Source organism: Alexandromys fortis, unplaced genomic scaffold (assembly GCF_014885135.2).
Source record: "Alexandromys fortis isolate MF-2015 unplaced genomic scaffold, M_Fortis_MF-2015_v1.1 scaffold_282, whole genome shotgun sequence".
Taxonomy (NCBI): Eukaryota; Metazoa; Chordata; class Mammalia; order Rodentia; family Cricetidae; genus Alexandromys; species Alexandromys fortis.
The window spans coordinates 514,092-537,524 of NW_026068199.1; the positions used below are offsets into that span (position 1 = coordinate 514,092).

At 44.0% G+C, this 23,433-nt stretch overlaps 2 protein-coding genes across 9 annotated transcripts in view; both read left to right on the top strand.

Moving 5' to 3' along the window:
- LOC126493084 (leukocyte immunoglobulin-like receptor subfamily B member 3-like) overlaps positions 1-13,311 on the top strand; it is a 16,959-nt gene extending 3,648 nt beyond the window's left edge. The window contains exons 2-7 of the mRNA XM_050129874.1: positions 12-104; positions 241-546; positions 1,493-1,777; positions 1,904-2,209; positions 3,048-3,098; positions 13,105-13,311. Coding sequence (XP_049985831.1) covers positions 12-104; positions 241-546; positions 1,493-1,777; positions 1,904-2,209; positions 3,048-3,098; positions 13,105-13,235 — 1,172 coding nt within the window. The 3' untranslated portion in view covers positions 13,236-13,311. The remainder of the gene's footprint in view (positions 1-11; positions 105-240; positions 547-1,492; positions 1,778-1,903; positions 2,210-3,047; positions 3,099-13,104) is intronic.
- On the top strand, positions 6,116-23,414 carry LOC126493062 (leukocyte immunoglobulin-like receptor subfamily B member 3). 8 transcript variants are annotated; one of them, XM_050129828.1, is made up of 11 exons: positions 6,116-6,349; positions 7,099-8,102; positions 17,972-18,060; positions 18,224-18,259; positions 18,418-18,714; positions 18,849-19,154; positions 20,108-20,392; positions 20,519-20,824; positions 21,048-21,344; positions 21,592-21,894; positions 22,557-23,414. In XM_050129828.1, the coding sequence occupies exons 3-11, from the start codon at positions 18,027-18,029 to the stop codon at positions 22,745-22,747; spliced, it is 2,055 nt and encodes a 684-aa protein (XP_049985785.1). In that variant the 5' UTR covers positions 6,116-6,349; positions 7,099-8,102; positions 17,972-18,026; the 3' UTR covers positions 22,748-23,414. The 8 variants fall into 8 exon arrangements, with proteins under 8 accessions (XP_049985785.1, XP_049985791.1, XP_049985788.1 ...); XM_050129834.1 differs by having other exon boundaries at positions 18,436-18,714; XM_050129831.1 differs by having other exon boundaries at positions 18,461-18,714.
- Positions 23,415-23,433: the final 19 nt, after the last annotated feature.

The following is a 23,433-nucleotide window of genomic DNA, read 5'->3' on the forward strand; positions in this document are numbered from 1 at the left end:
AATCTCAAAAGTACACCGTCGACATGCAGGGCGATATCGCTGTCGCTATTGGACCTATGATGGACAGTCCCAGTACAGTGACTCCCTGGAGCTTGTGGTGACAGGTGAGAAAACACACAGGGGTTCCCAGCGTCACACTTGACTGTCAAGAAGTGCGTCTATTCACAGGAAAGCCCCCTTCATGCCATCGAAGATAATGAGCCCTTGAGGAAATTTAACTGATTCTTCCTTCCTTCCTAGGAGTCTACAGTAAACCCAGCCTGTCAGCCTTGCCCAGTCCTGTGGTGACTGAAGGAGGGAATGTCATCCTTCAGTGTGCCTCAAGTCAGCAATATCACAGGTTACTTCTGACTAACAAAGGATCACAGAAACATTCCTTTACTAAAGACCCACAGTATAATCAAACTACTGAACAGTTCCAGGCTCAATTCTCTGTAGGTCCTGTCATCTCTAGTCAAAGATGGATATTCATGTGCTACAGTTATCACAGTTACAGCCCACAGGTGTGGTCAGAACCTAGTGAACCCCTGGAGCTCCTGGTCTCAGGTGAGGAACCCCAGATTTTCCATTTAATGATATTGAAATTATACAGGTGTTCAGAGAGGACTTGGTGCGTGGTGTCTGTGAGGAGCCAGGGCTCCTGAGCCCATTGGCACAAAGCACATGAGACAGTGGAGAAAAGATATAGAGTCCAAGGCAGAGTAGCAGGAGGTACAGGCCAGAAAAGAATCTTCGTGGAGCCTTCTGTTATTCTGGATCATATAAAATAGAATTCAGGAAAACCTAAAGAAGACAGAGAGGAAGGTTTGTAGGAGCCGAAGTACTCAGGACATCAGAAGAACATGAACCACAGAATCAACTAAGCAGGAGCCATAAGGGCTCACAGAGACTGAGGCAACAAACTCAGAGCCTGCATTGGTCTGATCTAAACCCTCTGAACACATGCTATGGTTGTTTAACTCGTTTACTTATTTATTTTTATTTATTTTATTTTATTTTTATGTTAGCTGTGTAGTTCTGACTGTCCTGGACCTTACTCTGTATACCAGGTTGCCTTGACCTCATGGAGATGGGCCTGTGTCTACCTCGTAGTGTTGGAAATAAAGGCCTGCACCACTACTGCCTGCTTAGCTTAGGGTTTTTGTTAGAACCGTAAAAGTTGGAGGGAGGAAGTCTGACTTTTTTCATGCATGCGGCATCTTTTTTCTCCTACTGGATTGCCTTGGTCAGCTTTAATATGAAGGTGTGTGCCTAGTTATTGTATGTTCTTATGCCATATTCGGCTAATATCACTGGGAAGTCTGCTCTTTTCTGAAGAGAAACAGAAGGGCACTGTTCTTGGGTAGTGGGAGGAGATATCGGGAGGCTGCTATCAGGATGTATTGTATGACATAAGAATAAATTTAAAAGAAAACAAGTGCCATCTGCAAGTAGGTCTTTCTCTGTGCCACTTCCAGACAGGAACAACTTTTTCTCTCCTAATTCCTTGCAGGGACCCTCCACAAACCCACCATCAAGGCTGAGCCAGGATCCGTTGTAGCCTCAGGAATACTCATGACCATCTTGTGTCAGGGGAACCTGGATGCAGAAATCTATGTTGTGCATAAAGAGGGAAGTCAAAAACCCTTGGACATGCAAACCCCAGAGAAGCCTGAGAACAAAACCAAGTTCTCCATCCCTTCTGTGACACGTCTACATGCAGGGCAATATCACTGTTACTGTTACAGTTCAGCTGGCTGGTCAGAACGCAGTGACACCCTGGAGCTGGTGGTGACAGGTGAGGGGACAGACAGGGTCTCAGCCCCAGGCTTTAATCTCAGGAGTATTCCCCTCCCACAGACTAGCCCTTAAGAACACAGTGGCTGTGTGAGCACATGTTTCAGTTTGCGGTCTTCTGTCCTAGGAATCCACAACAGTAAACCCAGGCTGTCAGCCCTGCCCAGCCATTTGTTGACCTTAGGAGAAAACATGACTTTTCAGTGTATCTCAGAGGAGAGATATGACAAGTTCATTCTCATCAAGGAAGATCAGAAGTTCCTCAGCTCTGTGGACTCACAGTATATACACAGTAAAATCCAGTACCAAGCCTTGTTATCTACAGATCATGTAACAACAGACCACAAAGGAAGATTCAGATGTTATGGTTACTACAAGCAGACCCCACTGCTGTGGTCAGTACCCAGTGACCCCCTGGAAATACACATCTCTGGTGAGTCACTCCCATCATTGACCAACCATATTTGACACCCTGGGCCCTTTGCCAGGAAGTGTTCCACTGTGTAGCTGCAAATAAAAGTGAAAAGGAAGAACCTGGTTGATGAACCAGATTCCCAGTCCTCGGCTAAGCAGTCACTTTTGCAGGGCAGGATGGGAGGAGACAAGTGTTTGGTAACAACCATCTCCTCAATCACTAGGCTATCACCTTCTCTCTAGGCCTATCCATGAAGCCATCCTTGCTGACTCACCAAGGCCATATTCTGGACCCTGGAAAGAGCTTTACCCTGCAGTGTTGCTCTGACATCAGTTATGACAGATTTATTATGAACAAGATGGGGGTAACTGATTTCACCCAACACTATGCCATAGGGCCCACTTCACACTGGGCTCTGTGAGCAAGCCTTCTGGAGGCCAGCACAGATGCTATGGTACACACAACAATGTTGGGGGAGACCACTTGCTTGTTTCCGGCTACTTAGATCCAAAATAATAACACAGCAATTTTGTTATTTGCAAAACTCTTTGGTCAATAACTTAAACATATTTTTAGCTAGCTCTTATATCCTAAATTAATCCACCCCCTTTAATCCATGCATCACAATGAGGTTGTGGAATATTGTCAAAGTTTTGGCAGGCTCCATTCGAGGCATCTGTCGCTGGTGGAGGCTATGTGGCTTCTCTCTTGCTCTGCCTACTCTCTCTAAATATATCTCTTCCAGTCTGCCTATATTCTGTTAAGCCCTTGGAGGAAAGCAGCTTATTTATTAACCAATAAAAGCAACACATATACAGAAGGACTTTCTACACGACTTCTCTGTTCTGTTTCCTAGGAACCATTGGAGCTTCGACCCGACCACCCTCAAGGCCAATGACAACAGATGGTGAGTATCAGGCATGTCACTTCAGGGAGTATGCTCCATCCCCAGGCTGCCTCACTGCTCTTACTCCACTGATGTCCTCTTTTCTCTGTCACTTCAGCCTGTGAGGGAAGGAGGCAAGCAGATTCCAATAGAGACCATAGACACCCAAGACTTAGAGGTTGAGGTACAGAATGTGGTGTTGAGAGACAGATGTTCTGACTCAGTTTAGTGACTCAGGAACCATGTCTGTATTGTAAGGATAATTTATTCTATTCTGATTTTTTTTTTGTTTTCACTGGTGTTCCACAGTGTTGCTGAAGGAAATAATAAGAAAAAGACAGGGAACCCAGCTGTGACAAGGAAAAAAGATACATTCTAGAACTTCATTAGTTTATAGAATGAGAATGATATGGGTATTTACATTAAATGAGAAAGAAGGATAAAGAAAGAACCCTCACATCATATGCCTATATCATACTCTTCTTCTGTTGACGATCATTGAAAATTATTAGCCCATCCAAGAACATGCCCAAACCCAAGACAGTTGAATAAAGAGAATTCAAACTCAAATGACTGAGAGTACAGGGACCAAGTTTTGTCAAGGAAATGTAGGACATTCAGTAATCTTGGGGACATTTAGGTATCTTGGGATCATCTAGTTTTCTTGAAGAAATTTTGACCATCACTAAACTCTGTAACTTCTTTGTCCACAACACAGCCTCAAAGAAACAAGATCACACAGTGGAGAATCTCATCAGGATGGGGTTTGCTGTTATGGTCCTAATAGTCCTTGGGATTCTGGTCTTTGATGCTTGGGGCAGCCAGAACCTGGCCTCATGGTCTCCTTAGGAGAGGCCAGGACCCTACTCATTCAATCATGAAGATGCATGGAAAATCTCTTCCTGTCTAGGGAAAGACTAAACATCCCGAACAAAGGATTAGTGGGAACACATCTTTGCATATGGATGGAATGATAGACATGATCAGCATGAACTTACTCTAGAATTCAAGGTTCAATTAAACATACAAATCTACAAACTTGTGTATGTGTGTGTACATATGTGGTAGTGTATGGATATATATGTTTCATTCACAGGGAATAAATGATTGGATATGTAATTGAAGAAGAAACAGAATTGGATCAAAAGTCAATAACCAAGATCTGCACCTACTTGGAAAGATAGAAAATTACTCACTGCCACAAACAGCAAAATACTAGATATGGTATGGTTGAAGCAGGAGTCATACAAACACAGAACCTCTACTCAAGATCCTGCCTCTTAGTGTCTGCCCAGCACTGAAGAAGATTCAAGGCAAAGATTCTTCTACATGCTGCCATGAGTTGTTTGTGAAAAGCAACAGGAGCCATCCTCCGCTGGTCAAACTCTGAAGGAAATGTAGGTTTAAAGAACTAACCCAGAAGAGTCCAGTAATTGTAATGTGGTCAGTAATTGTAGTGCGTGTGGGATGCTATGTATAGAAGCCAGGGGGCACGGTTGGAGAAGAACCATGATCCTACATCCTTGGGAATTTATATCCACCAACAAATGTGATGCTTTTGGTAGAATTCTACATCTAACCCATCAGTGTAGAGAGGACTGAAGAGATGCTATGTGTGTCTGTCAGTCATCTGAGGCAAGGTCATCATATGTAGCTCATCCAACTATGTCAGTCCTGTTCAGTTTTCCCCTATTCCTTAGAAAAACCCGGGTCACACTAGGATGAATTTTGACTTTTGCTGTGGAAGAGGAATCTGCTTCTGGTGAACTGACTAGCTTTTGTTTCATAAAAGTTTTTTCATTTTGGCTGGGCGGTGGTGGCACATGCCTTTACTCCGTCCCAGCACTTAGGAGGCAGAGGTAGGCAGATCTGTGTGTTCAAGGCCAGCCTGGTCTATAGGAGCTAGGCCTAGGACAGGCTCCAAAGCTACAAAGAAACCTTGTCTCAAAAAACAAAAAAGAAAAAAATTATTTTTATTTTTTAAAATTTTTATTTTTTAAAATTTTTAAACTGTGTACACTTTAACAAGTTAACTTCCACCTACCAAAACATCTTATCCGAATCTCCCCAAAAGAGACAATCGCCAAAGCATTCTTGTACCAAGATGCCTCTATTTTCTGATTTCTGCATTGTTTTGCATTGGTTTGAACCTTTCAGGAAGAACTCAGATAAAATTTACACACTTCAAGTAGAGCTTAGTGAACACAAAAGGTAACTATGTCAAAAAGTAGATTAAAGCCAAAGGGTTAACACTTGGGTATACAAGCCAGCTGCAATACTCTGAAGGAATTCTGTACACATCCAGCAGAGGGCAGCACCTCTTCTCACTGTCAATGAGGCCTGTGAGAGGGAGGTGTGAATGAGCTCACAGAACTCAGCAAAACCCCAACTGGTTCAACTGGCATGATCCATCACTTGATCATTCAGGAACAACAGCTGCCAAAGAATTCAATAGGAAGGAGACAGTATAGCTGTATGACATGCTTGGCCTGAGAACTCACATGGGTGAAAAGAAGCAGGGGCTGAAATGGAAACATCCCCTTAGAAATGACTGAGATGAAATACTTGGTACATACACCTAATGTGGGAGATTTACAGTAAAAATATTTTCATTATTTATTGAAGATTATTACATGCATAAAAATATTTGATCATGTTCACCACATACTCCAAAAGAAATTTTCTTTCCTTTTATGAGATATTGCCTGATATAGTTCAGGCTGACCCAAAACTCATTGCATAATAAAAATTTCCTGAAAATCCCAAAACTATTACCTCTACCTCCTGAATGCTGAAGCCCAAGACTTGAGTCACAACATCAAATGTATGCAGTACTGGGGATTAAACCCAGACATCTAAGATTGTCACACAAGGACTCTATGAACTGAGCATTTTTTTCTGATTTAACAAAGGACATACATAGACAGACTTACAAGATGGTAATTATTCATATTAACATTTATGTAAAGAGGAAATTAAGGGTGTCTTTTAGGCTCTGTAACTAAAAAGGGGGAAATACTCAATGACCTTTATCTCATTCTCCTTGTGACAAACAGGACTTGTGTGTGCCTGGACAAAATCTTTGAGGTGATGATAAGTAAGAGAATTGTCCCCATGTGACACTTCCTGACATGGAATCATTACTGAAGAGAATGTGGAAAAATTGTAAGATTCAGATGTGGTGGATAATGTCAATAAACAATTTTCTAGACACTGAAGAATAATGAAACATCTTAGTTCAGAGTGATTGTAAGGATATCTACAAGCCCAATGTAAGTTCAATGCACAACAAATCCAGTATGTGGATGGGAGATGGGAACAAAGTCCCATCCACAGATGAAGAGCTATTGGCATTGGTGCCTACTGGGAGAGGGAAGGCCGGTTATCTTTAATGGTGTGGCCCCTGGAACTATGCCCAAGATTAAGAGAAGCACAAATTGAACTGCATGGGAGGAAGAGAACAGAAAGTTGGGTGTTTAAGAGAGGGATGTGGATTTTCAACAATTAGCAAGACCCAGAAGGAATAGAAGCAAACAAGTCAGTGATGATGCATCCAATAAGAGAGGGTAAGGAGGAAGGGGAAGGGTAGAATGTGGACTCATCCAAGACAAAATGCATACTGATATGACATTTTAAAACAAGTGAAAAACTAAACCCATGGCCACTTGTGGTGGCCCACATCTTTAATCTAAACGGGAAGCAGAGGTAGTAGAATTTCTGTGAGTTTCAGGCCAGCCTATCCTACATAACCAGCTCCAGGACAGCCATGGCTCCACTGAGAGAGCCTGTTTCTAATCAACATCAGTAATTATCAGTAAAAATTAACATAAGCATAAGAAAAATTTAGCATGTGAAATAAATTTGGAGTAAGATCAGAAATTGATTGCAAGAGAAAGTGGCTGTGGCTCAAGGGTGGAGTATGGCTCAGGAGAAGTAGAATACTTGAGGCCCCACCATCTGTTCCTAGCACTAAAAGTGAAGGGAAATAAACTATGTTTATTGAACTCTCTTTTTCTACTAGGTGGTGGAACAGACACCAAGATGGAGGTCTCTGGAATGTTGGCAAGCCATTGAAAGGCAAGACTATGACTCTTGAGGTCCAACCCTGTGACTCCATGAACAGCGTCAAGACTGAGAACCAAGATCACTCCTGATGATTGGTGGTTGGGATTTGCGGCCAGCAGATAAAGAGTGGCTGCACCCTGACCAACATCAAAGTCGAGAAAGATTCCCACCCTGTTCCTAGTTCTGTACATGTGTGATAAAAAAGACACCCCTTTGCCAGTTTCTGTAGAAGTAAAACAATGACAAGACCATGCACTGGTCTGTAGAAGGAGGAGCTTCTTGTTCTTCCAGGCCGTCCAGAACTGAAACAATCACACAGAAATTGTATTAATCAAATCACTGCTTGTCCCATTAGCTCTAGCTTCTTATTGGCTAACTCTTACCTCTTAATTTCACCTATTTTTATTAATCTATATCACCACAAGGTCATGGCCTACCAGCAAAGTTCCAGCATGTCCTCTCCAGTGGCAGATCCTTGGCATCCCATGACCTTGCCTTTCTATCTCACAACATTCACTCCAGTCCCTCCACCTACCTAAGTTCTGCCGTAACAAAAGGCCAAGGCAGTTTCTTAATCATTAATGTTAATCACAGTACACAGAGGGGAGTCCCACATCACTACTGCCTACAAGGTCTGCCCACACTTGAACCCATGTGCAGGCGAACGCCTCCAAACCAACAACCTGTAGACCAAAATAATCAAACAATGCTTGGACCTTGGTTGTCCCAGGACACCCAAACCCAGCACCTTTTTTATTTTTTGCCTGAGCAGAAGGACACAGGAAAGTGATGATGCTAAGACTGAGCTACTGACAAGGATCAGTGTATAAGTGCTGCTGCCAACCTTCAATCCTGACCCGGATCCACATTGCACAAGGAGATAACTGCTTCTTTCTGTAGCTGTCCTCTGACCTCCAAGCAGTACTGTGGCACATGTAAATATACCCCAATGAAGAAAAAGTAAGTGTAACATATTATTAATAATTATGTGTAATTTTAAAAAATGAGTGTAAAAAATAAGTATAATTTAAAATTTAAAAAGTACACACATCATTAAAGAACATCCAAATAGGGATGCACTTTTGGAACCCAACACTTGAGACTATGAGGAAGGGGATTGTAAATTTTATTCCATGCAGATAAACACTGCAAGACCCTTCACAGAAACCTTCAAACATGAAAAAGTATTTCACTTAAAAAGGTGAAAAGTAATAATGTAAACCCACATGTAAATTTGTATATCTTGTATGTAGTATTCATATATGTCTGATAATTTTTCAGTGCCATGTGGAACTGGCAAAGATGAGGACAGATGAAACAGACACTGACAGGATTGTTGAAACGTCATCCATAAAAGAACTGATTGCAGAGTTACTACCTGACCTAGTCACAGCCTTGGGAAAGTCAGAGCCTGGTGCTTGAAGAGGGAAGTTCCTCTTCCTGTGGGGCTGCACCAGTGCAACCATGTCATGTTGAGTGCCTGCCTCCACAGGCCACACCCTGTGTTTCCTGTCTCTCCAGGCAGTGTCTGTACCTCTGCCCATGAACACAGTTGCAGCGTCCAGGAGGAGATGCCATGGACTTCACGTTCACAGCCCTGCTCTGTGTGGGTGAGAGGTGGAGATGGGGAGGGGATACTCTGGTCTGGAATTGATGCAGCCCCACTTCCCTGCCCTGGCCCTTTAGGAAACAACAAAATCTTAGGAGGTCCTGCAGAGGGGAGGACTTGCTCAAGCTTCAGGGGCAAACCTCTCACAGGGAACTCTCTTCCAGGACTTACTCTGGGCCTCTGGACCCCAGTGCTGGCAGGTGAGAGTCTACAGATGTCCTGACCTGCATTTCCCATCATTCCCAGAAGCCATGCCTGGGCAGGGAGGCTGGAAAACAACAGATATGTGCTAAACCGGGGGCGGCTGGGTGGTTGGAGTTGGATCCCGCAATCTGAGGATGGCTGTTTTTGGTCCTAGCTGCTCATTTCCACACAGGATCCCTCCCTAAACCTATCCTCAGAGTACAGCCAGACTCGGTGGTCTCTGAGCAGACTACAGTGACCTTCTTGTGTAATGGGACTGCGAGAGCTGAAGAGTACAGTCTCTATAAAGACCAGCGTCTACAGTTCACAGAGATTCCACAGAACCCTAAGAACCAGGCTGAATTCTCAATCTCAAAAGTTCACCGACAACATGCAGGGCGATATCGCTGTCGCTATTGGACCTCTGATGAACAGTCTGAGTACAGTGACTCTGTGGAGCTTGTGGTGACAGGTGAGAGGACACACGGGGTTCCCAGTCTCAGGCTTGACTGTCAAGTAGTGAGTCTGTTCACAGGAATGCTCCCTCACACCATAGAAGATAACGAGCTATTGAAGAAATTTAACTGATCCTTTCTTCCCTCCTAGGTGTTTACAGTAAACCCAGCCTGTCAGCCCTGCCCAGTCCTGTGGTGACTGAAGGAGGGAATGTCACCCTCCAGTGTGCCTCAAATCAGCAATATCACAGGTTACTTCTGACTAACAAAGGATCACAGAAACAGTCCTTTACTAAATACTCACAATATAATTACTCTACTAGACAGTTCCAGGCTCAATTCTCTGTGGGTCCTGTGACCTCCAGTCAAAGATGGATATTCATGTGCTACAGCTATCACAGTTACAGCCCACAGGTGTGGTCAGAACCTAGTGAACCCCTGGAGCTCCTGGTCTCAGGTGAGGAACCCCAGATTTTCCATTTAATGATATTGAAATTATACAGGTTTTCAGAGAGGACTTGGTGCGTGGTGTCTGTGAGGAGCCAGGGCTCCTGAGCCCATTGGCACAAAGCACATGAGACAGTGGAGAAAAGATATAGAGTCCAAGGCAGAGTAGCAGGAGGTACAGGCCAGAAATGAATCTTCGTGGAGCCTTCTGTTATTCTGGATCATATAAAATAGCATCCACAAGAATTCAGGAAAACCTAAAGAAGACAGAGAGGAAGGTTTGTAGGAGCCGAAGTACTCAGGACACCAGAAGAACATGAACCACAGAATCAACTAAGCAGGAGTCATAAGGGCTCACAGAGACTGAGGCAACAAACTCAGAGCCTGCATTGGTCTGATCTAAACCCTCTGCACATATGCTGTGATTGTTTAACTCGTTTATCTATCTATTTATTTATTTATTTTATTTTATTGTTTTTATGTTCGCTGTGTACTTCTGACTGTCCTGGACCTTACTCTGTATACCAGGTTGGCCTTGACCTCACAGAGATGGGCCTGTGTCTACCTCGTAGTGTTGGAAATAAAGGCCTGCACCACTACTGCCTGCTTAGCTTAGGGTTTCTGTTAGAACCGTAAAAGTTGGAGGGAGGAAGTCTCTGACTTTTTTCATGCATGCGGCATCTTTTTTCTCCTACTGGGTTGCCTTGGTCAGCTTTAATATGTGAGTGTGTGCCTAGTTATTGTATGTTCTTATGCCATATTCGGCTAATATCACTGGGAAGTCTGCTCTTTTCTGAAGAGAAACAGAAGGGCACTGTTCTTGGGTAGTGGGAGGAGATATCGGGAGGCTGCTATCGGGATGTATTGTATGACATAAGAATAAATTTAAAAGAAAACAAGTGCCATCTGCAAGTAGGTCTTTCTCTGTGCCACTTCCAGACAGGAACAACTTTTTCTCTCCTATTTCCTTGCAGGGACCCTCCACAAACCCACCATCAAGGCTGAGCCAGGATCCGTTGTAGCCTCAGGAATACTCATGACCATCTTGTGTCAGGGGAGCCTGGATGCAGAAATCTATGTTGTGCATAAAGAGGGAAGTCAAAAACCCTTGGACATGCAAACCCCAGAGAAGCCTGAGAACAAAACCAAGTTCTCCATCTTCTCTGTGACACGTCTACATGCAGGGCAATATCACTGCTACTGTTACAGCTCAGCTGGCTGGTCAGAACGCAGTGACACCCTGGAGCTGGTGGTGACAGGTGAGGGGACAGGCAGGGTCTCAGCCCCAGGCTCTGCTCTCAGGAGTATTTCCCTCCCACAGACTAGCCCTTAAGAACACAGTGGCTGTGTGAGCACATGTATCAGTTTGCTTTCTTTTGTCCTAGGAATCCACAACAGTAAACCCAGGCTGTCAGCCCTGCCCAGCCGTTTGTTGACCTTAGGAGAAAACATGACTTTTCAGTGTATCTCAGAGGAGAGATATGACAAGTTCATTCTCACCAAGGAAGATCAGAAGTTCCTCAGCTCTGTGGACTCACAGTATATACACAGTAAAATGCAGTACCAAGTCTTGTTATCTACAGATCATGCAACAACAGACCACAAAGGAACATTCAGATGCTATGGTTACTACAAGCAGACCCCACAGCTGTGGTCAGTACCCAGTGACCCCCTGGAAATACACATCTCTGGTGAGTCACTTCCATCATTGACCAAATCATATTTGATACCCTATGTCTTTTGCCAAGGAAGTGTCCCACTATGTAGCTGCAAAAAAAAGTGAAAAGGAAGAACCTGGTTGATGAACCAGATTCCCAGTCCTTGGCTAAGCAGTCACTTTTGCATGGGAGGAGACAAGTGTTTGGTAACAACCATCTCCTCAATCACTAGGCTATCACCTTCCCTCTAGGCCTATCCAAGAAGCCATCCTTGCTGATCACCAAGGCCATATTCTGGACCCTGGAAAGAGCTTTACCCTGCAGTGTTGCTCTGACATCAGCTATGACAGATTTATTATGAACAAGATGGGGTAACTGATTTCACCCAACACTATGCCATAGGGCCCACTTCACACCAGGCTCTATGAGCAAGCCTTCTGTAGGCCAGCACAGATGCTATGGTACACACAACAATGTTGGGGGAGACCACTTGCTTGTTTCCAGCTACTTAGACCCAAAATAATAACACAGCAATTTTGTTATTTGCAAAACTCTTTGGTCAATAACTTAAACATATTTTTAGCTAGCTCTTATATCCTAAATTAATCCACCCCCTTTAATCCATGCATCACAATGAGGTTGTGGAATATTGTCAAAGTTTTGGCAGGCTCCATTCGAGGCATCTGTCGCTGGTGGAGGCTACGTGGCTTCTCTCTTGCTCTGCCTACTCTCTCTAAATATATCTCTTCCAGTCTGCCTATATTCTGTTAAGCCCTTGGAGGAAAGCAGCTTATTTATTAACCAATAAAAGCAACACATATACAGAAGGACTTTCTACACGACTCCTCTGTTCTGTTTCCTAGGAACCATTGGAGCTTCGACCCGACCACCCTCAAGGCCAATGACAACAGATGGTGAGTATCAGGCATGTCACTTCAGGGAGTATGCTCCATCCCCAGGCTGCCTCACTGCTCTTACTCCACTGATGTCCTCTTTTCTCTGTCACTTCAGCCTGTGAGGGAAGGAGGCAAGCAGATTCCAATAGAGACCATAGACACCCAAGACTTAGAGGTTGAGGTACAGAATGTGGTGTTGAGAGACAGATGTTCTGACTCAGTTTAGTGACTCAGGAACCATGTCTGTATTGTAAGGATAATTTATTCTATTCTGAATTTTTTTTGTTTTCACTGGTGTTCCACAGTGTTGCTGAAGGAAATAATAAGAAAAAGACAGGGAACCCAGCTGTGACAAGGAAAAAAGATACATTCTAGAACTTCATTAGTTTATAGAATGAGAATGATATGGGTATTTACATTAAATGAGAAAGAAGGATAAAGAAAGAACCCTCACATCATATGCCTATATCATACTCTTCTTCTGTTGACGATCATTGAAAATTATTAGCCCATCCAAGAACATGCCCAAACCCAAGACAGTTGAATAAAGAGAATTCAAACTCAAATGACTGAGAGTATAGGGACCAAGTTTTGTCAAGGAAATGTAGGACATTCAGTAATCTTGGGGACATTTAGGTATCTTGGGATCATCTAGTTTTCTTGAAGAAATTTTGACCATCACTAAACTCTGTAACTTCTTTGTCCACAACACAGCCTCAAAGAAACAAGATCACACAGTGGAGAATCTCATCAGGATGGGGTTTGCTGTTATGGTCCTAATAGTCCTTGGGATTCTGGTCTTTGATGCTTGGGGCAGCCAGAACCTGGCCTCATGGTCTCCTTAGGAGAGGCCAGGACCCTACTCATTCAATCATGAAGATGCATGGAAAATCTCTTCCTGTCTAGGGAAAGACTAAACATCCCGAACAAAGGATTAGTGGGAACACATCTTTGCATATGGATGGAATGATAGACATGATCAGCATGAACTTACTCTAGAATTCAAGGTTCAATTAAACATACAAATCTACAAACTTGTGTATGTGTGTGTACATATGTGGTAGTGTATGGATATATATGTTTCATTCACAGGGAATAAATGATTGGATATGTAATTGAAGAAGAAACAGAATTGGATCAAAAGTCAATAACCAAGATCTGCACCTACTTGTAAAGATAGAAAATTACTCACTGCCACAAACAGCAAAATACTAGATATGGTATGGTTGAAGCAGGAGTCATACAAACACAGAACCTGTACTCAAGATCCTTCCTCTGAGTTTCTGCCCATCACTGAGGATGATTCAAGGCAGAGATTCTTCTACATGCTGCCATGAGTTGTTTGTGAATAGCAACAGGAGCCATCCTCCGCTGGGCAAACTCTGAAGGAAACGTAGGTTTAAAGAACTAACCCAGAAGAGTCCAGTAATTGTAATGTGGTCAGTAATTGTAGTGCGTGTGGGATGCTATGTATAGAAGCCAGGGGGCACGGTTGGAGAAGAACCATGACCCTACATCCTTGGGAGTTTATATCCACCAGCAAATGTGATGCTTTTGGTAGAATTCTACATCTAACCCATCAGTGTAGAGAGGACTGAAGAGATGCTATGTGTGTCTGTCAGTCATCTGAGGCAAGGTCATCATATGTAGCTCATCCAACTATGTCAGTCCTGTTCAGTTTTCCCCTATTCCTTAGAAAAACCCGGGTCACACTAGGATGAATTTTGACTTTTGCTGTGGAAGAGGAATCTGCTTCTGGTGAACTGACTAGCTTTTGTTTCATAAAAGTTTTTTCATTTTGGCTGGGCGGTGGTGGCACATGCCTTTACTCCGTCCCAGCACTTAGGAGGCAGAGATAGGCAGATCTGTGTGTTCAAGGCCAGCCTGGTCTATAGGAGCTAGGCCTAGGACAGGCTCCAAAGCTACAAAGAAACCTTGTCTCAAAAAACAAAAAAGAAAAAAATATTTTTATTTTTTAAAATTTTTATTTTTTTAAATTTTTAAACTGTGTACACTTTAACAAGTTAACTTCCACCTACCAAAACATCTTATCCGAATCTCCCCAAAAGAGACAATCGCCAAAGCATTCTTGTACCAAGATGCCTCTATTTTCTGATTTCTGCATTGTTTTGCATTGGTTTGAACCTTTCAGGAAGAACTCAGATAAAATTTACACACTTCAAGTAGAGCTTAGTGAACACAAAAGGTAACTATGTCAAAAAGTAGATTAAAGCCAAAGGGTTAACACTTGGGTATACAAGCCAGCTGCAATACTCTGAAGGAATTCTGTACACATCCAGCAGAGGGCAGCACCTCTTCTCACTGTCAATGAGGCCTGTGAGAGGGAGGTGTGAATGAGCTCACAGAACTCAGCAAAACCCCAACTGGTTCAACTGGCATGATCCATCACTTGATCATTCAGGAACAACAGCTGCCAAAGAATTCAATAGGAAGGAGACAGTATAGCTGTATGACATGCTTGGCCTGAGAACTCACATGGGTGAAAAGAAGCAGGGGCTGAAATGGAAACATCCCCTTAGAAATGACTGAGATGAAATACTTGGTACATACACCTAATGTGGGAGATTTACAGTAAAAATATTTTCATTATTTATTGAAGATTATTACATGCATAAAAATATTTGATCATGTTCACCACATACTCCAAAAGAAATTTTCTTTCCTTTTATGAGATATTGCCTGATATAGTTCAGGCTGACCCAAAACTCATTGCATAATAAAAATTTCCTGAAAATCCCAAAACTATTACCTCTACCTCCTGAATGCTGAAGCCCAAGACTTGAGTCACAACATCAAATGTATGCAGTACTGGGGATTAAACCCAGACATCTAAGATTGTCACACAAGGACTCTATGAACTGAGCATTTTTTTCTGATTTAACAAAGGACATACATAGACAGACTTACAAGATGGTAATTATTCATATTAACATTTATGTAAAGAGGAAATTAAGGGTGTCTTTTAGGCTCTGTAACTAAAAAGGGGGAAATACTCAATGACCTTTATCTCATTCTCCTTGTGACAAACAGGACTTGTGTGTGCCTGGACAAAATCTTTGAGGTGATGATAAGTAAGAGAATTGTCCCCATGTGACACTTCCTGACATGGAATCATTACTGAAGAGAATGTGGAAAAATTGTAAGATTCAGATGTGGTGGATAATGTCAATAAACATTTTTCTAGACACTGAAGAATAAAGAAACATCTGAGTTCAGAGTGATTGTAAGGATATCTACAAGCCCAATGTAAGTTCAATGCACAACAAATCCAGTATGTGGATGGGAGATGGGCACAAAGTCCCATCCACAGATGAAGAGCTATTGGCATTGATGCCTACTGGGAGAGGGAAGGCCGGTTATCTTTAATGGTGTGGCCCCTGGAACTATGCCCAAGATTAAGAGAAGCACAAATTGAACTGCATGGGAGGAAGAGAACAGAAAGTTGGGTGTTTAAGAGAGGGATGTGGATTTTCAACAATTAGCAAGACCCAGAAGGAATAGAAGCAAACAAGTCAGTGATGATGCATCCAATAAGAGAGGGTAAGGAGGAAGGGGAAGGGTAGAATGTGGACTCATCCAAGACAAAATGCATACTGATATGACATTTTAAAACAAGTGAAAAACTAAACCCATGGCCACTTGTGGTGGCCCACATCTTTAATCTAAACGGGAAGCAGAGGTAGTAGAATTTCTGTGAGTTTCAGGCCAGCCTATCCTACATAACCAGCTCCAGGACAGCCATGGCTCCACTGAGAGAGCCTGTTTCTAATCAACATCAGTAATTATCAGTAAAAATTAACATAAGCATAAGAAAAATTTAGCATGTGAAATAAATTTGGAGTAAGATCAGAAATTGATTGCAAGAGAAAGTGGCTGTGGCTCAAGGGTGGAGTATGGCTCAGGAGAAGTAGAATACTTGAGGCCCCACCATCTGTTCCTAGCACTAAAAGTGAAGGGAAATAAACTATGTTTATTGAACTCTCTTTTTCTACTAGGTGGTGGAACAGACACCAAGATGGAGGTCTCTGGAATGTTGGCAAGCCATTGAAAGGCAAGACTATGACTCTTGAGGTCCAACCCTGTGACTCCATGAACAGCGTCAAGACTGAGAACCAAGATCACTCCTGATGATTGGTGGTTGGGATTTGCGGCCAGCAGATAAAGAGTGGCTGCACCCTGACCAACATCAAAGTCGAGAAAGATTCCCACCCTGTTCCTAGTTCTGTACATGTGTGATAAAAAAGACACCCCTTTGCCAGTTTCTGTAGAAGTAAAACAATGACAAGACCATGCACTGGTCTGTAGAAGGAGGAGCTTCTTGTTCTTCCAGGCCGTCCAGAACTGAAACAATCACACAGAAATTGTATTAATCAAATCACTGCTTGTCCCATTAGCTCTAGCTTCTTATTGGCTAACTCTTACCTCTTAATTTCACCTATTTTTATTAATCTATATCACCACAAGGTCATGGCCTACCAGCAAAGTTCCAGCATGTCCTCTCCAGTGGCAGATCCTTGGCATCCCATGACCTTGCCTTTCTATCTCACAACATTCACTCCAGTCCCTCCACCTACCTAAGTTCTGCCGTAACAAAAGGCCAAGGCAGTTTCTTAATCATTAATGTTAATCACAGTACACAGAGGGGAGTCCCACATCACTACTGCCTACAAGGTCTGCCCACACTTGAACCCATGTGCAGGCGAACGCCTCCAAACCAACAACCTGTAGACCAAAATAATCAAACAATGCTTGGACCTTGGTTGTCCCAGGACACCCAAACCCAGCACCTTTTTTATTTTTTGCCTGAGCAGAAGGACACAGGAAAGTGATGATGCTAAGACTGAGCTACTGACAAGGATCAGTGTATAAGTGCTGCTGCCAACCTTCAATCCTGACCCGGATCCACATTGCACAAGGAGATAACTGCTTCTTTCTGTAGCTGTCCTCTGACCTCCAAGCAGTACTGTGGCACATGTAAATATACCCCAATGAAGAAAAAGTAAGTGTAACATATTATTAATAATTATGTGTAATTTTAAAAAATGAGTGTAAAAAATAAGTATAATTTAAAATTTAAAAAGTACACACATCATTAAAGAACATCCAAATAGGGATGCACTTTTGGAACCCAACACTTGAGACTATGAGGAAGGGGATTGTAAATTTTATTCCATGCAGATAAACACTGCAAGACCCTTCACAGAAACCTTCAAACATGAAAAAGTATTTCACTTAAAAAGGTGAAAAGTAATAATGTAAACCCACATGTAAATTTGTATATCTTGTATGTAGTATTCATATATGTCTGATAATTTTTCAGTGCCATGTGGAACTGGCAAAGATGAGGACAGATGAAACAGACACTGACAGGATTGTTGAAACGTCATCCATAAAAGAACTGATTGCAGAGTTACTACCTGACCTAGTCACAGCCTTGGGAAAGTCAGAGCCTGGTGCTTGAAGAGGGAAGTTCCTCTTCCTGTGGGGCTGCACCAGTGCAACCATGTCATGTTGAGTGCCTGCCTCCACAGGCCACACCCTGTGTTTCCTGTCTCTCCAGGCAGTGTCTGTACCTCTGCCCATGAACACAGTTGCAGCGTCCAGGAGGAGATGCCATGGACTTCACGTTCACAGCCCTGCTCTGTGTGGGTGAGAGGTGGAGATGGGGAGGGGATACTCTGGTCTGGAATTGATGCAGCCCCACTTCCCTGCCCTGGCCCTTTAGGAAACAACAAAATCTTAGGAGGTCCTGCAGAGGGGAGGACTTGCTCAAGCTTCAGGGGCAAACCTCTCACAGGGAACTCTCTTCCAGGACTTACTCTGGGCCTCTGGACCCCAGTGCTGGCAGGTGAGAGTCTACAGATGTCCTGACCTGCATTTCCCATCATTCCCAGAAGCCATGCCTGGGCAGGGAGGCTGGAAAACAACAGATATGTGCTAAACCGGGGGCGGCTGGGTGGTTGGAGTTGGATCCCGCAATCTGAGGATGGCTGTTTTTGGTCCTAGCTGCTCATTTCCACACAGGATCCCTCCCTAAACCTATCCTCAGAGTACAGCCAGACTCGGTGGTCTCTGAGCAGACTACAGTGACCTTCTTGTGTAATGGGACTGCGAGAGCTGAAGAGTACAGTCTCTATAAAGACCAGCGTCTACAGTTCACAGAGATTCCACAGAACCCTAAGAACCAGGCTGAATTCTCAATCTCAAAAGTTCACCGACAACATGCAGGGCGATATCGCTGTCGCTATTGGACCTCTGATGAACAGTCTGAGTACAGTGACTCTGTGGAGCTTGTGGTGACCGGTGAGAGGACACACGGGGTTCCCAGTCTCAGGCTTGACTGTCAAGTAGTGAGTCTGTTCACAGGAATGCTCCCTCACACCATAGAAGATAACGAGCTATTGAAGAAATTTAACTGATCCTTTCTTCCCTCCTAGGTGTTTACAGTAAACCCAGCCTGTCAGCCCTGCCCAGTCCTGTGGTGACTGAAGGAGGGAATGTCACCCTCCAGTGTGCCTCAAGTCAGCAATATCACAGGTTACTTCTGACTAACAAAGGATCACAGAAACAGTCCTTTACTAAATACTCACAATATAATTACTCTACTAGACAGTTCCAGGCTCAATTCTCTGTGGGTCCTGTGACCTCCAGTCAAAGATGGATATTCATGTGCTACAGTTATCACAGTTACAGCCCACAGGTGTGGTCAGAACCTAGTGAACCCCTGGAGCTCCTGGTCTCAGGTGAGGAACCCCAGCTTTCCATTTAATGATATTGAAATTATACAGGTGTTCAGAGAGGACTTGGTGCGTGGTGTGTGTGAGGAACCAGGGTTCCTGAGTCTGTTGACACAAAGCACATGAGACAGTGGGGTACAAGACACTAAGTCCAAGGCAGAGAGTAGCAGGAGGTACAGGCCAGAAATGAATCTTCGTGGAGCCTTCTGTTATTCTGGATTAGTTCAAGTAGCATCCATATGTGTTCTGGAAAATCTAAGAAGACCAAGAGGAAGGATGGTTAGAGCTGAAGTACTCAGGACACCAGAAGAACATGAACCACAGAATCAACTAAAGGAATCATGGGCTCACAAAGACTGAGGCAACAAACTCAGAGGCTGCATTGGTCTGCTCTAGACCCTCTGCACACATGTTGTGGTTGTTTACCTTGGGTTTTTTGTTTTGTTTTGTCTTTTAGAGGTTTGCTATGTAGTTCTGTGTGTCCAAAACCTCACTCTGTATACCAGGTTGGCCTTGACCTCACGAAGATGGGCCTGTGTCTACCTCCTAGTGCTGGGAATAAAGGCCTGCACCACTACTGCCTGGCTAGCTTAGGGTTTTTGTTAGACCCATAATAGTTGGAGTTGGGAAGTCTCTGACTTTTTTTTCATGCATTGGGTTTTTTTTTCTCCTACGGGTTGCCTTGGTCAGGCTTAATATGAGGGTGTGTGCCTAGCTATTTTAAGTTGTTATTCCATATTTGGTTAATATCGTTGGCAAGCCTGCTCTTCTCTAAAGAGAAAAAGAAGAGCAGTGGATCTGGGGGTGGGGTGGGGTATGGGATATGGGGAGGCTTCTATCAAGATGTATTGTATGACATAAGAATAAATTTAAAAGAAAACAAGTGCCATCTGCAAAGTGAGACTTTCTCTGTGCCACTTCCAGACAGGAACAACTTTTTCTCTCCTACTTCCTTGCAGGGACGTTCCACAAACCCACCATCAAGGCTGAACCAGGATCCATTGTAGCCTCGGGAATACTCATGACCATCTTGTGTCAGGGGAACCTGGATGCAGAAATCTATGTTCTGCAAAAAGAGGGAAGTCAGAAACCCTTGGACATGCAAACCCCAGAGAAGCCTGAGAACAAAACCAAGTTCTCCATCCCCTCTGTGACACATTTACATGCAGGGCAGTATCACTGTTACTGTTACAGCTCAGCTGGCTGGACAGAGCGCAGTGACACCCTGGAACTGGTGGTGACAGGTGAGGGGACAGGCAGGGTCTCAGCCCCAGGCTCTGCTCTCAGGAATATTCCCCTCCCTCAGCCTAGCCCTGAAGAACACAGTGGCTGTGTGAGCACATGTATCAGTTTGCGGTCTTCTGTCCTAGGAATCCACAACAGTAAACCCAGGCTGTCAGCCCTGCCCAGCCATGTGGTGATCTCAGGAGGGAACATGACTTTCCAGTGTGTCTCAGGGGAGAGATATGACAAGTTCATTCTCACCAAGGAAGATCAGAAGTTCCTCAGCTCCGTGGACTCACAGTATATACACAGTACTAGGCAGTACCAAGCCTTATTCTCTATAGATCATGTAACACCAAACCTCACAGGAACATTCAGATGCTATGGTTACTACAAGCAGACTCCACAGCTGTGGTCAGTACCCAGTGACCCCCTGGAAATACACATCTCTGGTGAGTCACTCCCATCATTGACCAATCATTTCTGACACCCAATGCCTTTTGCTTAAGTTTCCCACTGTGTAGCTGCAGATAAAGAGTGAAAAGGGAAGAACCTGGTTGATGAACCAGAACCCACTTCTCCAGAGAAGCAGTCACGTGTGCAGGGCAGGATGGGAGGACATAAGTGTTTGGTAACAAACATCCCTCAATCACTAGCTTATCACCCTCTCTCTAGGCCTATCTAAGAATCCATCCTTGCTGACTCACCAAGGCCATATTTTGGACCCTGGGATGAACTTTACCCTGCAGTGTTGCTCTGACATCAGCTATGACAAATTTGCTTTGTACAAGGTGGGCAGAACTGACTTCCCCCAACACTATGGCCATAGGGCCCAGGCTTGTCTCTCCTTGGTCAACTTCACACTGGGCTCTGTGAGCAGCTTTACTGGAGGCCAGTACAGATGCTATGGTGCACACAACCTCTCCTCTGAGTGGTCAGCCTCCAGTGACCCCCTGGACATCCTGATCACAGGTGAGGAACTAAATAGATTCCATCAGGTACCTAACGTCTATTAGGGCTCTCTTTGGGGGAATTAAAGAGGTTATGGCTGAGATGAGGGACAGGGGTCTTATTTGAGAACAAATGCAGAGACAGGGGAGCAGGAAAGAGGCTCAGGCAAAAAAAAAAAAAAAAGAAAAAAAGAAACAGAGTCCTAGGTGTTCATGGAAGAGTCAGGTTATGTGCCAATTCAGAGCCTCCTATCATCTCTCTTCTTTAGGACAGTTTGAGGTCCGTCCTTCCCTCTCAGTGAAGCCTAACTCCACGGTACACTCTGGAGACAATGTGACCCTGTTGTGTAAGACAGCTGATGCAGTGGACACCTTCATTCTGTCCAAGGAGGGAGCAGCGCACCAACCCCAGAGACTAAAACCAAAGCTCCATGTTTCTGAGTTCCAGGCAGAATTCTCCATGAGTGCTGTGACCTCTGACCTCTCAGGCACATACAGGTGCTATGGTTCTCATTACTCATCTCTCTACCTGTTGTCATATGCCAGTGCCCCTGTGGAGCTCAGTGTCTCAGGTGAAGTGACCCTGAACTGTCGTGGTGACCTATGATCCAAACTGTAAGAGTGACCTTGACTTGTGTGAGATCAAGGGGAGAATAGAAAAAGTTAATCAGAAGGCACTATCCCTGCCAGAGAAGTGGATGCCAGCAGCAGTCCTTCAAGTAATATCCAATCTATTCTCTATGGCAATCTAGGTTTTGAGTAAACAGCATGAGGATATTATGGAGGTTACAGGACAAGTGGAGGACAGTAAGCAGAGTCAGGCTCCCTGGGTTAACATCTAATCCTCACCCTCCTCTGTTGGGGGAGACCACTCATTTGTTCCCGTTTACTTAGACCCAAAATAATCACACAGTAATTTTGTTATTTGCAATACTCTTTGGCCAATAGCTTAAACGTATTTTTAGCTAGCTCTTATTCCTAAACTAATCCACCCCCATTAATCTGTGCTTCATCACGAGGTCATTGTCTATTGGCAAAGTTTCAGTGGGCTCCAGTCAAGGCATCTGTCTCTGGCAGAGGCTACGTGGTTTCTCTCTTTATCTGCCTACTCTCTCTAAATATATCTCTGCCAGTCTGGCTATATTCTGTTAAGCTATTGGCTGAAAGCAGCTTCTTTATTAACCATTAGAAGTAACACATTCAGAAAAGGACTTTCCACTGTTCTGTTTCCTAGGTTCCATTGGAGTCTCAACCCCACCACCCTCAAGGCCCCTGAAAACAGATGGTGAGTATCAGGCAAGTCAATACAGGGAGTACACTCCAAGCCCAGGCTGCCTCACAGCTGTTACTCCACTGATGTCCTCTTTTCTCTGTCACTTCAGCTTGTTAGGGAAGGAGGCAAACAGATCCCAATGCAGACCCTAGACAACCAAGACTTAGAGGTTGAGGTACAGAATGTGCAGAATGCGGTGTTGAGAGATAGATGCTCTGACTCAGTCTGGTGGATGGGACATGTGCGTGAGGTGGAGAGAAGGGATTCCCAAACAGTCACCTCCACATCCTGCCTCTAAGACCTTGACAACAAACCTCTCACCTGCATGAATCTGGCCCCAGAGGGCAAATAAGCACTCTGTTGGGAGGTGGGGTCTTGATGGGGAATAGCTTTTTATGGGCTTGACACATGTATTTGTTGAGATGTTAACTGTTAACTTGGACAAGTCCTTCCCATTCTATGCTGGCTGCTGTTTCTTTGAATATAAAGGGGAGAGGCCTGCCCCACATGTGTAATTTTTTTTTCAGTTCTGTCCTTGAATGGCACCTATACTAATAAAGGAGGCTTCCAGAACCTGATTCTGTAGTGGGTCTGTCCCACAGTGGTGGTGACACGTGCAAGGGTGGGACCCAGGGCCATGGCAGGGCACTCAGGCTCCTTCCCTCCAGCTCATGAGACTCAGCTTAGATGGAGAGAAGAGCTGAAAGTCAGAGTCCCTGGGTTCATTTTCCAGCTCTGTCACTACCAGTCAGGTGCTCTGAGGCAGGTGAACTGTCTGGATGAGAAAACAGAGAGTTCCTCGCTGCACGATTGTGAGGATGGGAGACGATGAGTGCAA